Genomic DNA, 13,538 nt, shown 5'->3' with positions numbered 1-13,538 from the left:
ACTTCACCCTAGAACACATCTGACATGACAAAGCAAATCTACAAGGTCTCAAATATGCCTGTGCCAATGAGCTGACAGAGGGCTGAGCAATGGAACCTGTGCATCCAACAGCTCACACCTGTCTCACCTGCAAGCAGGCTGCAGGCCGCAGGAAATACTGCATCTTCTCCAGTATTTCCTTCTGCAGAATATCCCAAGCAATTGTTTTTTCCAAGTGCAACACAAAGGGCAAACCAAACCTATGGGAAGGAGAAGCATTTGAGGAACAGTTAAAAGATTATTCTGCTCAGCAATCTGAATCCCAAACTACATGGGAGAACTTCCTGTGAAGTTCTGTGAGGCTTCAGAGGCTGAGGCAGTTCTCAGGCTCCAGTTGATACAAATGCCTTTGCCATGGTTGTTTCTCACTTCTCTCCCTGCCCCCATTTTCACTCCAATTAAAAATTCCCACCCATAACAGGGTCTGGTCGAACATTCTGCTCTCAAACCAGACAAAGGTGGTCTATCCTCTCAACTGGGCTGCATTTGTTTCTTTGCAGTAATGCAATACTTGAAGCTCACCAAAATTAGAAATCTTTTGCTGCACCCATTTAATGCTTTTTGATCATCATGTTCTTTAGCACCTGATGTGGGCTAGAGATGCAAGCTGCTGCCCCTTCACCTGGAGCCTGCACTACAGGACAGTAAAATCCAGGTCAGTTTAGGAAGCAGCCAGAAGAGTAACTCCAGCCATGCTGCTGCCGGTCACCTTTTGCTCTGCTGTCCAGTGCACGCTCTGTTACACACCAGCAAGACAATCTTGTCATTTGCTGCTAGTTTGGGACAGGACTGTTCCAGTTTTCCAGACTTCACCGCTCCTTGAGAGTAAGCTATTGTTCGGGAGTGCTCAGTGCCACATTTCAAGTTATTCAGGTTATTGTTCACATGTATTCCTGAAAAATTAGGAGAAAGGAAACATTTCATTATGTCATTTGCCTTTAGTGCCCTGATGCTCCCCTCATGAAGCCCTCCTTGGGGTCCAGAGGAACAGGTCAGTATGGAATCAGGAGCATTTTCATCACTTGGACAAAGGCTTCAAAGAGCAACTTCCTTTCACAGTGACTGTTTCTTTAGAGAAGGACATTATATGCAAGTGCTCCCCATCTGATATTTCAGAGCAGCACTCTCAGCTTTTACTGCCCACAAGAAACACTAAAGTGCCAAAAACCCAACTCGCTACTTTCAATAATAAAATTTGCCTTTGATTACACTCCATCTGCCCAGAATACCATGATTACCTTTCACTGAGGGGCCATGCAGAGGCCAAGGAGTTTGAGCTTGGAAAGAGAAACTGTTTGTTCATTCCTGAGACTGTTTATTCATCACTAGCAATCTGATTTTAAATAACACAATTTCAGTGGCTTCATCTGGTCCCTAGCAGGCCTTTAAATTAAGCCTGACAAGAGATTTCACATTAAGCCAGCCTGGCCTGCAGCATCAGCGCTGAGAAGAGGCAGAAAGGAGTGTACAACACTGCTTGATAACCTCCCAGCTGACAACACTATTAAATCTTCCGGAATGAGCCTGGACAAAGTCAGAGCTGAAATCAATACACCAGAACACCAACAGCTTGTGGGACTCATTCTTTTCCCACACAAACCTCCCTCACTAGTCACCCGAGGTGGGCATTAAGAGTTACTGACTCACCTCTCTGACTGAGGATGCCCTCAGGCCTGAAGATCTCTGGGGTCTCAAAGGCAAAAATGCAGTCGCTCTCGTGGATGGTGTCCAAGTCGTCGGTGTCGCAGAAGGAGCGATGGAACCCGTCGTAGTACATCTCTGTCAGCACGATCTGCAGGCACCAGCAGCAAACCAGAGCCCATCAAACCACCCATGCTTTCAGCTCAGTGCCCCATCTCTCAGCTGGGATTTTCCTGCTAAGAGATGGCCCTCCCCAAGACATCCTGTCATCAGCCAGAAGCCAGGAACAGGGAAAAGGACAGCCATAAACGAGAAGCTGAGATAAAAGCAACATATGGAGAGGTTTTGGTGGAATTCAACAGCTTTCCTGAAGCTCCTCCTACAGAGGAATTCACTGTAGGTGCCTAGTGATTGCCTCATTGCCAGCATACACCCCATGGGGTCAGGCAGGTCTGCACACTGGGGGCTATTCCAACATCACTAGCATTCAAACAGCCAGTGCACAGGGAAAAGCATGATCCAGACTTCCACCATTACCTTGCTTCCCTGTTCAACCATGGGCCACCAATTTTGATTCCTATACATCCAACAAGGGACAAAAGCTCCCCTCTCCCTCCCACGGCAGGGAGGGCACACAGGTGAGCAGCCCAGCCCCTTACCTGCTCCGTGGGTATCTTGGTTTCCGAGGAGACAGCCTCCCGCAGCCTGGCCACGGTTCCGGAGATGGGCACGGCCACCCCGATGCGCATGCAGTGCGAGCACTTGCCCTGGTACACCACGGTGACATAGAGGGGCCTGTGGAGAGCATGGCAGCACTGCCAGGCTGGGCTCAGCACCTCTGGGCACTGCCCGAGCAGCCTCAGCCCAGCCTGGGCACATCCAGGCTGCCCACCACCACATACAGGGCCCTCCTGAGTGGCCGGATCCACCTCACACTGCAGCTGCACTCAGCTGCAGCCCAACAAGGGTGCTTGATTATAGACTCCTTTCCTACTATATGGCCTGGTGTTACCTGCTCCCACAAGCAGAACATCTCAAAAAGGCCCACAAAGTTGAAACCAAAACCATCTATGAGAAGGCAATCAGTTTTCCATCAGGGATACAGTCAGGAAGCTTGGGACAGTCAGTATAAGACAGCACCTTGAAGTGCTTGGAGAGCTCCTACTGGGAACAGGCTGTCTCTCAGCCCTCAATGCTGCCTCCAACAGCAGCCAGCAGCACTACAGGGGAGAGAAGAGGGAGGGAACACCTTCCCTGGACAGACCACTCAGCCTCCACCCAGTGGTGAAGCCGGGATTTCCAGAGCAAATGTGACAGCAATGTCTAATCTGCCCTAGCATCACTCTGTTCCATTGCTTCTGGAACCTACACAAGTTTTCTGAATGCAAACACCAGGTGAAGGAGTTTGCTTATACCATGGGTAGTTTTGCTGTGCATCTCTATTTTCACTTTGAATGTTTTATCTGGATTTTGTTCCTCCCCTGAAGTTTTTTCTTTATTTGCATCAGCTGTCTTTCAAAAAAGCAAAACATTTTGAAGGAAAGATTTTAACTCCAATTTTTTTAATTAGAGTGATCAGTGAGGCTGTTCTCAAAAACAAAGTGTTTCATCCTTTTCCCTTTTTAAATTTTAAAATGCTATAAATCAAGTGAACAGCAAAATATTTTGGTTATTTGAAGGAAAGACTTTTTCTCCCAAAATTAATTCTATAGGAAGGACAAGCCTTTCAAGTAAAAGCCTCAAGTTTCCATTTTACCTAAAAAGCAAAACATTAAATCCCCATACGGTCCTATCTATGTTTTTAATGACTTATCAGAGATTCTGCTGGTGATGTCTTCCTGCAGTAGCAAATGAAGGAACACGACATGCAGGGGAAAGAGCCAAGAGCTCGGGACAGCTCCGTACCGAGTGTGCGGCAGAGGGATCGGCAGCGAGATGCACAGGAAGGGGTCAAAGGTGTTGCTCTGCTTCTGGCAATGAGGGCACGTCAGGGAGGACCTGGGACAACATGGATAACAGGGCACAGTTACATCTCACCTCACTGGCAATGTATAAACCATCAAATCCCATATTCACCACCTGCAGATCCAACGGGAAACCCCGGAAGGGTTTTGTCTTTGGAAAGAGGTGAAGTTACAGGACAGGGACAGAGACAGTCAGCACTGGGGTGCACACAGCCCTTACACAGGAAAAGCTCCAGACAAGAATCCATTCTCATTCTCCAGAATTCCATTCTCATTCAGAGCCAATCTGCACCTTACAATGGCTTTGTGTCTTAGACCAGGCTTAAGGTTTCGCCTTTGCAAAGGAAAAGTTGGCAAATACTGGGGAGGAAGTCCAGCAATTTAATTCTTACAGCAGTACAGGCACAAGTCATCAACACTGGTGATTCAGCTGTTCTCTTCCAATAGCTCTGAAATTAGAAAGTGCTCTTCCCAGAAAGAAGGGAAACTCAAGGGAAAGCCCTGAAAGGACAGTGATAACTTCACTCGGAATTCCCAAGTGCCAGATGGCAAGCATTCTGCACACACTGGGGGATCCCTAACTCCCAGGCACCTCTAGATCCTGCCATGGGCTCTTCCCTCTGACAGTCAGGGGGAGCCCCATAGCACTAGGCTTTCCTGCGCCTTTGCCTATGAAGCACTGACTCACTCTCAGGATGCACAGGAACAGGTGTAGTGGTACATGCTGCAGATTTACATAGAATATACCAGTTTTGAAGCAGTTAAATTCTCTCTTTCCTCTAGAGCAAGGTCTTAGTTCAGCAGGAATTCAGAAGCAGTTGTTAACACCGTGACACCAGTCCCAGCTGTACTGGGAGCCAGTGTCAGTTTAGAATTATACTGGGGTCACCCATACATTCAACAAATTTACAAAATGCCATACCTGTACTGGGCTTGAAAGAGTTCCTGCACAAAAGTGCTACTGATGGGAAAGGCTGGGCCCTCAAGCAGCACATCATCCTCCAGTGGTGGCTAAAAGAGAGAAAAAACCCTTGAGGCACACCCAGGTGTGGGGGGAGCACCAAGCAGGTGGCTCCAGAACCCCAGTCAAATTTTACTTTCCTTAGCCAAAATGCTAGAAAAATGCCACAAGCATTTTTAACTACCAAGTATGCTCTGCTCCAAGGGGTGGGCCTGCAGGAAGGTGAGGTGGGCAGGGCAGCCCCAGGAAGGGCACAGGGCTCATACCTGACAGGGTCTGGCAGCCCCCAGTAACACCTCCTGGCTATCGTAGAGCCACTCAAACACAACTGCCCCAGGAAGCACTCGCCAAGGATTAGTGGAACATTCCCAGGGCAGAAACAAACATTATTTTAACCCAAGCTTCTGTTCCATCTGAACTACTGAAGCTGAGAAGCCAGCAGGGAGAACTACTTTAACAGGAAAGCCTTTGTGCAAAGTTAGACTCCCACAGTGTCCCCCAGCAGAATCCCTCACCTTGAGTGGAGGCATGCCAGTGGAATTCACCACGTTGTTCAAGTCCTCGTGGACTCTGTCGAGCAGCCAAAGCAGGAACTCCTGGGCATCGTGCTGGGCGTTGCCGCGGTACTGCATCGCGTTCTTGGACACGATGTTCTGCGGGGAGAAGAGACAGTGCAGCTCATGCACAGCTGAGGCCACTCCAGCACACCTACCCTGCCTCAGAGCACCTGACACTGCTGCCCTCACGAAACCTTCTGTTTGCTCCAGCTGAAGCAAAACAACAATTTAGTCTCCTAATGCCCACACGCTCTCTGTCTTGCTCATTGCAGTTTTGGTGAGGTCACACATTTCCCAAAACCTTGATGCAGGCGTTCAATGCTAATCTAGGTCTACAGTTCCAGGACTCAGCCAGGATCAGGACAGCTAAATCACAGATGCTTCTACAGTCTGATCATCATCATGCAGGTAGAGCAAAATTACTTCCCACCAGCACCCTGTCAAGCACAGGAGTAGTACAGGCCACCATGGAATTTTTTCTGCTGGGTATCAAGACTATGCACTATGCATAACTCACTTATCCTAAACACTATCTTCTATTGCCATCCCAGCCAGGGAGGTGCAGCTCTCCCTGGGCACAAGGAACCCAGAGCAACCAATGCTGGAGAAGCACCTGTCCCATGCTGTGCTGCACCTACATCCCTGGCACACCTGCGGAGAGAAAAACTGTTCACACAGGACTCTGACTTAGTGAGCAGGGTCCCCAAGAGGGGCAGTGGCAGAGCAGAGGCCAGACAGCACCTGCAGGGCAGGAATGGGTGGGAAGGCTGCAGAGCCCAGGCCAAGCAGGCTGCACATGTGCCTCGTGCCAGAGATCCTCCACTCCTCTAATCAGAGTCTGCAACAGATTTGAGAAATGAGGTTGGGCTGCTCGCTTTATCCCTCTGAAAATAGGGTCAACAGGGAGGGGGGTGGTGATGGAAGAGGCAGGAAAGGACTGATAAATATACCCTCTATGCTCTATAATCTGTCCGCTGTCTCAAGTCTGCAAAATAACGGGAAACAGAAATAATCTGCTCTCATTACATATGTGCAGGCCTTCTGACAGCAGATTTACTGCCCTTGCTGTGCAGGGACCAGCATGCTCCCACATAAAATATGTTAACACAGCTTGAGCCATGGGAATGGTCCCTAACCAACACCGTGCCACACTGGTGTGACCCCAGCACCTCTGCTTGGTGTCCAGTGTAACCTTCAGCTTGGGATCCTGCTACAAATCTTTTCATGGGGGATGGAAATTTGAAGCAGAATGTGGACACTTGAAGATTAATGGAGACCAAACAGCCTTCTCTGCTCCTAAGTCCTGTTAAGCAGCACAAAATCCAGTGGCAGAAAAAAAAAAGATAAAATATGATCCATAAAATGTATCTAGAAAGGTCTCTTCAGGTACCAGCCTGATACCTCTTGCTCTCCTTCAGCAGAAAGGTGAGCTGAATGCACCCAGACAATGATGCAGGGAAGAATGTAAGGCATACACGTGGAGACCTGCTTTGCAAACATTAACTTTGTTCAAAAAACCTACACTGAAAATTAAATTTAGCCCTTAAATTACTGTGTCAAGTTTCGAACTGAAAATCAATCACTAACACGTGACGCTGAGATTGTAGTCCAGTCCAGTGGTTACCTCACTGCATGTCTCCAGAACATGCTCCTTCAGTAACACACCTGAGTTGTAACAGCTGTACCCATCCCTCCCAACCCACCTGCCCAGCTCAGAGCCAAGGGATCACGTCCCTTACCCCACTGAGGGAGGGGGGCTCCAACAGCACTGCAGGTCACAGCAAAGCCAGGCTGACTTCTCAGTGAGCTGACCACAGAGAGCCAAGGGAAGGAAGTGCTGAGCCACCAGCCATGTCCCCACATGTGTGGCCCCTCTGTGCCAAGACAGGAACAGTGTGATGGGAGCAGGCCCTGATGCTCTCTCTCCCACCAGCCAGAGCCAGCAGCCTCATCTGGTGTCCTTTGTCCCAGCCAGCTCAGCCAGCAGGCACTGTCACTGCGCTTCAAGGGCCCATCCAGGCACAGCTGATGATAAAAGGCTCCTGGCACTGCTGGCAGGAATCAAATCCAGTATTTCAAGTGAAAAGGGGACATGGAGGGGCTCTGTACAGAAACATAAGGACTTTGGGAATCCAGGCTAGCATTTGTTACTGCCTCTTCCCCAGAGGCACATGCAGTCCAGAGCCTCCCTGGCTTTTGCTGATGAGTGTCCCTGGTGATGCAGTGTGGCAGAGAGCAGCCAGCCTGTACCAATCCCAAGCACTGTGAACCCAGGGATGCAGAGCAGTCACGTGTCCTGCTCTGTATCTGTGCCACTGCTCAGCTCAGCAGCATCTCCATGATAATTGCTCTGGTTTCCTCAACACTCTTGCAGCCTGAGTGGACTAAGGATAAAGAGCTGCCTGTGGAGACACATCACAAGATGTTGGAAGTGATTCAGGAAGCACTACAAAATATCAGATGCAACTTCCTCACGAGAGGCTCTGCTAAACAAACACTCCAGCACCAGCAGCGTGTTCCCAGCGCCACTCACAGCTCCTGCCAGCACTGCTACAAGTCAGTCCGTGACTGCTGAAACCCCTGTGGTTGCTGCTCCAGGGAATGCTGTGTGTGTGCCCTCCTCCCAGCCCGTGTCAGGGGCTGAGGCAGCAACCCCAGACATGCAGGGTGTGGGGGAGGTCTGTCACAGCGGCCAGGGCAGAATAAAACACTCCTCCCTTGCCCTCTGGGCAGCCAGAGGCACCAGGGCTCTGGAGGCAGAGCCGCATGGGACGTGGCAGCTCCATGTCACAGTCCTGCCCTGTGCAATGCACAGGGGAACAAGCACAGCCCTTATGAGCATCCTTCAGGAAGCAAAGCCATGAGGAGCACTACAGGAGCAGCACAGCAGCATCAGAGGGATTCTCCACCACGTTTAACAAGCCCAGACAAGAAGCATCATCGCACCAACCCCTGCCTAACTCCTCTCATGCCAGCAGCTGCTCTCACCCTTCTGGGCTGAGCCTGTTGATCCTAATTAAGCACCTTCTTTCAGTGCATAAGGAGAGAGTGAAGTTTGCCCAGATGATGCTGTCCAGGGCTGCCAAGGGTGCACAGCTACAGAGGCACGATGTGGGTGCTGCATTCCCCAGCTGGCACACTGCTCTCCAGGCCCTTCCCAGGAGGGCAGCTCTTGCTGCCAGGAGGCACTGCCAGGAGCCAGTGCTGGCTGCCGGGGGAATTCACCCTTAGGAAGAGCAGAAAGCCCAAATCGTTCAGCAAGAACTTGTTTTCCTGCTACACTAGTAGAGCAACTGGTGGGATTGAAAAGAAAAAGAGACTGAGGAGCAGGAGAATGCCACAAATGTGAAGAAGCCCAGTAAAGGACTATCAGTAAATGCTGGCACCGAGGGCAGAGGGGAAGGCTGGGCTCAGCAGCCCAAGGAGCTCGTCCTCCAGCTGCACACCTGCACCTCTCCTGCTCTCTCCAGACTCTGCTTCAGGTGCCAAGTTGGACACAGAAACTGAGATGGGGGATCCCATCATTACCACTCTGAGAAGCCTCCCCTTGCACGTTATAACAAACATTCACTTCAGTGCCACAGCCATATGCAAACAAGTTCATTAGCAGTGCTTTGCTCCAACGGCAGGGAGAATGGGTTCACTCCAGTGAAGTGTGGCCATGTACAAGGCACAGGGCAGCACAGACCCAATTAGGCTGCCTGGGAACATGCATCCCCCTCACAGCTTCCACAGGCTGCCAGGCACTACACAGTTCTCATACTTCCACTGTCATTTTGCACAAGCAGCACAGAAATAAAAACCTGGAAGCTCAGAAGACAGAGAACACATTTTGGCAATGATGTACACTTGCCCTCCAGCCTCACAGAGGGTCCTGCCAACCCCCATGGCCACCCGCCAGTGGAGCAGCAGAGCTGTTCCACGCCGGGCTCTCTTCTCCTGCCTCAGCCAACCCTCTGCTCTGGAAAGGAGCACCCACAGCACATTTCTGCTGCCCCCTCTAGCAGAACCCCCTCAGCAAACCACGTCCGACCTCTGGACTCTGCTGCTCAGCCTCGGCTCCCCAGCCTCGTGCTGCACTCACTTGGATCAAAGTTTGAAGCATAACACAGAAATTCCCAGAAAGGATTTGGATTTCACAGGTAAGTCAGACAGCTGCCTTAAGGCAACCAGATCTGCTGCAGGAAACCCTTCCCAAGGGGTTTAGGAGTATGTGTGTAGAAAGAGACTAAAGCAATTGTACGGAAAAATAGGCAAGAAAATAAGCAAACCAAACCACACATGCAATAATGGACTTACACCTTATTAAAAATGAACATTAAAAAAAAAGTGTAATGCGGCAGGACTGCCAGACCTTTGTGATCCCAGTGAACCACATTTCTGTGACATCAAGAACCATCAGAAAAATGATGTAGAAAATTTGTAACTTGCTTTTTGTTTCAAGGAGCATTTCAATGCCAACTCCCAGAGCAGCCCTAGAACAAATCTCCTCAGGATGATGCCACCACTGGAAGCACCTGGACTGAACTACAACAAGCACTTCAACATCCCATATTACCTAACCCACTCAAAGCCTCTTCAGAGCAACACAGAAACTGAAGCACCAGGAACCAACAGCCAAGCTACCAGAAGGGAAGGGTGAAAGGTCTCACATTTATTCTTTCATGTCCCTTTCTTCCATCCCTGTGTTCAGAGGGAGGACAGTTTCTGCAGAAATACCTTAGGAATAAGCAATTGACCCTACCCAGAATAAAATAACTGATTCTGTGCTAGGCAGAGAGTAAGACAATTAAATACAATCCAGGAGATCACATCTGACACATCACTGGCCCATGAGCAAGGCACAAGGGCTCTGGTGAGCAGAAGGGCCTGGGGCTGACAGCTCAGTGAGCAGGACCAAAGGCTCCTGACAGCCACGCTGCCCCAGCAGCCCCCAGTGAGAGCTGCTCTCACTGCACCTTCAACAGGAGGCAAAGATCTGACCATGTCAACACTTCCAGGAGCTCCTTCAGAACTCAGGAGTTAGTGATTAACTCCCAAACAAGTGCCCAACACAGCCGGCACACTGCTTGTCCCAAAGTGAGAAATTTGCACCAAATGCATTCCCAAAACACCTTGAAATGAGTTTCAAACAGCTACCTGGAAATCTCACACCAAACATATTTATTTAAAAATAAATAAATAAAAAAGGATGCAGCACTTTTAACCTGGCACAGTAATCCCTGCTCTACCAACAGGGATTCATTCTGGGTTCAGATCCCATTCTGACAATCCAACCCAACTGAGTTATGGTGACTGGGCTGTATTTGCTGAACATGCTGCAGGTCGCAGCCAAGGCCATCTTCTTGTAGGACAAGAATGCAATCCCAGCTCTGGTGTGCAAAGGGTCTTGTTAAACATTGGCATGCTTCGGTGGTCAACTGAAGAGCCTCAGAGAAAGCCTCAAAACAGTAAGAGCCTCATCATCCACAGAAGACCCACACTCCACAGAAGGCAGAGGATTTGCATAAGAACATAATTTTTCAAGCCCAATTAGTTTAAATCAAAATCCTTCCCACTGACGACCCCCATCACCTCCGGGTGCTGCAATACAAAGGGCACTCTGTCCTCCCTGTCTGACACTCCCAGGAACTTTGCAGGCAGGATGGACAGCTCCCTGCAAAAAAACAAGCCCAAAACCCTGCTTATACAATAGATGTTTGTCACCATTGTCACCCCATCACAAAGGGGAAAGAGGAAGCACAAGCTGCAAGATCGGCCCCTGTTATGAAAGCAGCAGCTTTGTTTGGGCAGGAGAACAAAACCCACTGAGCAATCGGAAGAGAAGGCTTGTTAAAGCAAAGAGCAAAGGAGCACAGGGCCTGTGGGAGAGTCATCCTCAGCAGAGACACCCAGGAACTACCAGCTCTGCCACGGTGCTCCCGTTCTGTTCCCAAGCCAGGAACCAAACCCTTCTGCTGCCACCTCTCAGTCCAGTCCTTAGAGACCTTTTCCTACCCCTTCAGCCTTCTACAACTTTGCCCTGCTCTGTCAGCACCCCCGACCTCCCCTCTCTGTGCACAAGCTCCCGGACAGGCTCTCCCCTCAACCTGCAACTACAAGATGAACCATTTATCACAAACCAGTTGTTTGAACAGCATTTTCCTTAGTTTCAGCAGCTGCATCATTCAGAGACCCATGACATGGGTTATTTCCTGAAGACCAACTTAAAAAGACAGAAAACACTACCAAGGAAAACCAGCTGAGGGTAAAAAGCATGCCAAAAATCATCCCTTCAAAGGCCCCTGTCCACAAGGACTCTAAGACATGCTTCCTTGAAAATAATTTCCTCTCTTCCAAGAAGCCTATAGATGTAAAAATGAGCAAAAAAAACAAAAGGTATCATTCTTTGTCCTAAAATACATTTAGTACCTGCAGAGAAGTATTTAGGAATTAGCAAGTGCCTTTGCTCCATTACATTTGGTGCCAAAAGAAGAAAAATAGTAAACAAAACAACACATGGATCTGAAAGCATGCTGAATAAAGAGCCTTTTGCCTATCAAATAAATATTACTCTCTGTGGCCATTACTGTTGGAGGGAAAGCTGAAAATTACCCTGTGAAAACACTTTACACCCTTAAATACAATTACATCAAGGCAGATCAGGAATGTTCTACCCTCTAAGCAGAACAAGCTGGGGGGATGCTTTCCTTGTTTTGGGGAGAAGTAGTAGTTTGAAATACTGATCTTTGCCTTTCTCCAATCTAAGCCCACTGTTTACATTTGTAAATTATGTGCACAAATCTGCTGCTGAGAAAGTTTAATTAAAAACTGAATTTAATAGCAGTTTCAGGCAACTTAACTGTCTTTAGAAACATTAATTTCATATTAGAAGTAATTGACCTCTATACGGGAACAGCACTTGACACAATGACACAGTCCTGCAGCAGGACCCATGCTGCTGGCACTGTGCAGCGCTGAACTGGATCAACTGGGACCAGATTCCCTCCAGCAAGAGGCTTTTCAAAACCTCCAGGGACCTGGCAGGTAGGAGATGGATGGGCTCCAGCTCCATCCACAAACAGAACAGCGCTGGCTTACCGTCAGCAGTGCCTGCAAACAGCAAAGTTCTGCTCTCAACACCCGCGGAACATGGCCTTAATTTAATCCCTGGCCTTGATGCTTTTCCTCCTGCTGTCACTCGTATCCCAGCCCTGCTCCCAGCCTGCCTGAACAGCAGAGCCTGGCCTAGAAAGAGAGCTGCTCCCTGTTCTATCAGCTCCACTGCCAGAAGACAATCCTGCTTCCACAACCGTTTTTCCTGCTATTACTCAGGAGAAACCCACAATTTCTTCTCCTGCCACACCACCTCAGGAACAGTGACAGGTCTAGGTGAGTGGCCCGTGGTGCTGCCAAGACTGAACTCAGAGAGTGATTGGCTTTCCAAGCGCTCCTCTGAAAAGACCAGAGCCACACACACGGTCCTTGTGGCAGACATCCTGAGAGAAGGCAAACAGCCAGAGGCTCCAGGGAATACCCCCTGCAGGACAGGTGGATGCAGCTGCCTCAAAAGGCACAGGAGAAGCAAAGAGAAGAGAGGGAAGAGGTGCTGGCCATCCAAATGACTGAGGGTGCCTAAGGCCACCGACACCTCAGAGAACCCTCTAGGGACACCCCACCATCCAGCAGGCGCCAAGGGAGAGCTGACTTTGGGACCCAGCCTCCACCTGCTGTGCACCCCAACTGAATTGCACACAGAGGGCCCAAGACTGTGTCAATGTTCTACTGTTTTCATGCATTTGAGCATCTCCTCTGCAAGTCACTCTGTAAGAAAAATACCCCTAAAAGTGGTAGAGAAACTCCCCTAAGTGTCTCTAAGTTGACCGTGTGGAGGCTGACCCACACTCTGATTCTCTCACACAGCCAGAGACTCTTCTGTGCCAGGAATAATACTTCTCCCTGATCCAGGAGGCAAAGCAGGCCTAGGGCACTTTTAAAACAGTTGTGCATGATTTCATCCAAAGCCACGGCAGGGTGTTTTTACGCCACAGCGCAAGGACCAAGCCCTGTGCTCCAACAGCGCCTGGGGCAGGTGCGAGGCCCGGGCAGGGGCTGTTGGACTGAACCAACACCGCAGGGCCAAACACCAGCGAGTCCGAGCAAGAGAGGACAAGCAGGTACTCCTGAAACACACTCCCCAAATCAGCCCCAACTCACAAGTTCTTGGTTAGCAGACTACGAGGCACACTTCTCAACTGCCTCCTTCCTTGCACGCGCACAACTCCCAAACAACAGTTAGTTGCAACTTCCCTAATGGTAGCTCAGTAGAGGAATGAAACAGTAAAATGGGTATTTTCACTGATAAAAACCATCCAGAGCCATCAGCCAGCATCAAAC

The 13,538-nt window shown here is 49.5% G+C and overlaps 1 protein-coding gene across 7 annotated transcripts in view; it reads right to left on the bottom strand.

Moving 5' to 3' along the window:
- Positions 1–13,538, bottom strand: part of USP31 (ubiquitin specific peptidase 31) — a 28,888-nt gene that overhangs the window by 14,234 nt on the left and 1,116 nt on the right. For 6 of the 7 annotated variants that reach the window (XR_007778835.1, XR_007778836.1, XR_007778833.1 and 3 more), the window contains exons 2-8: positions 5,121–5,258; positions 4,567–4,655; positions 3,586–3,678; positions 2,340–2,475; positions 1,687–1,831; positions 749–932; positions 119–239 (exon numbers count right to left, since the gene is read on the bottom strand). Coding sequence is in view for 3 of the 7 variants with exons in the window: in XM_050980070.1 (XP_050836027.1) it covers positions 119–239; positions 749–932; positions 1,687–1,831; positions 2,340–2,475; positions 3,586–3,678; positions 4,567–4,655; positions 5,121–5,258 (906 nt within the window). In the remaining 4 variants the exon portion in view is untranslated. The remainder of the gene's footprint in view (positions 1–118; positions 240–748; positions 933–1,686; positions 1,832–2,339; positions 2,476–3,585; positions 3,679–4,566; positions 4,656–5,120; positions 5,259–13,538) is intronic. The other variant, XM_050980071.1, reaches the window with a different exon arrangement.

Source organism: Serinus canaria, chromosome 14, assembly GCF_022539315.1.
Source record: "Serinus canaria isolate serCan28SL12 chromosome 14, serCan2020, whole genome shotgun sequence".
In the NCBI taxonomy this organism is placed as follows: Eukaryota; Metazoa; Chordata; class Aves; order Passeriformes; family Fringillidae; genus Serinus; species Serinus canaria.
Note: the sequence above shows the minus strand (reverse complement) of the source record. Positions and strands in the feature narration are given on the sequence as shown.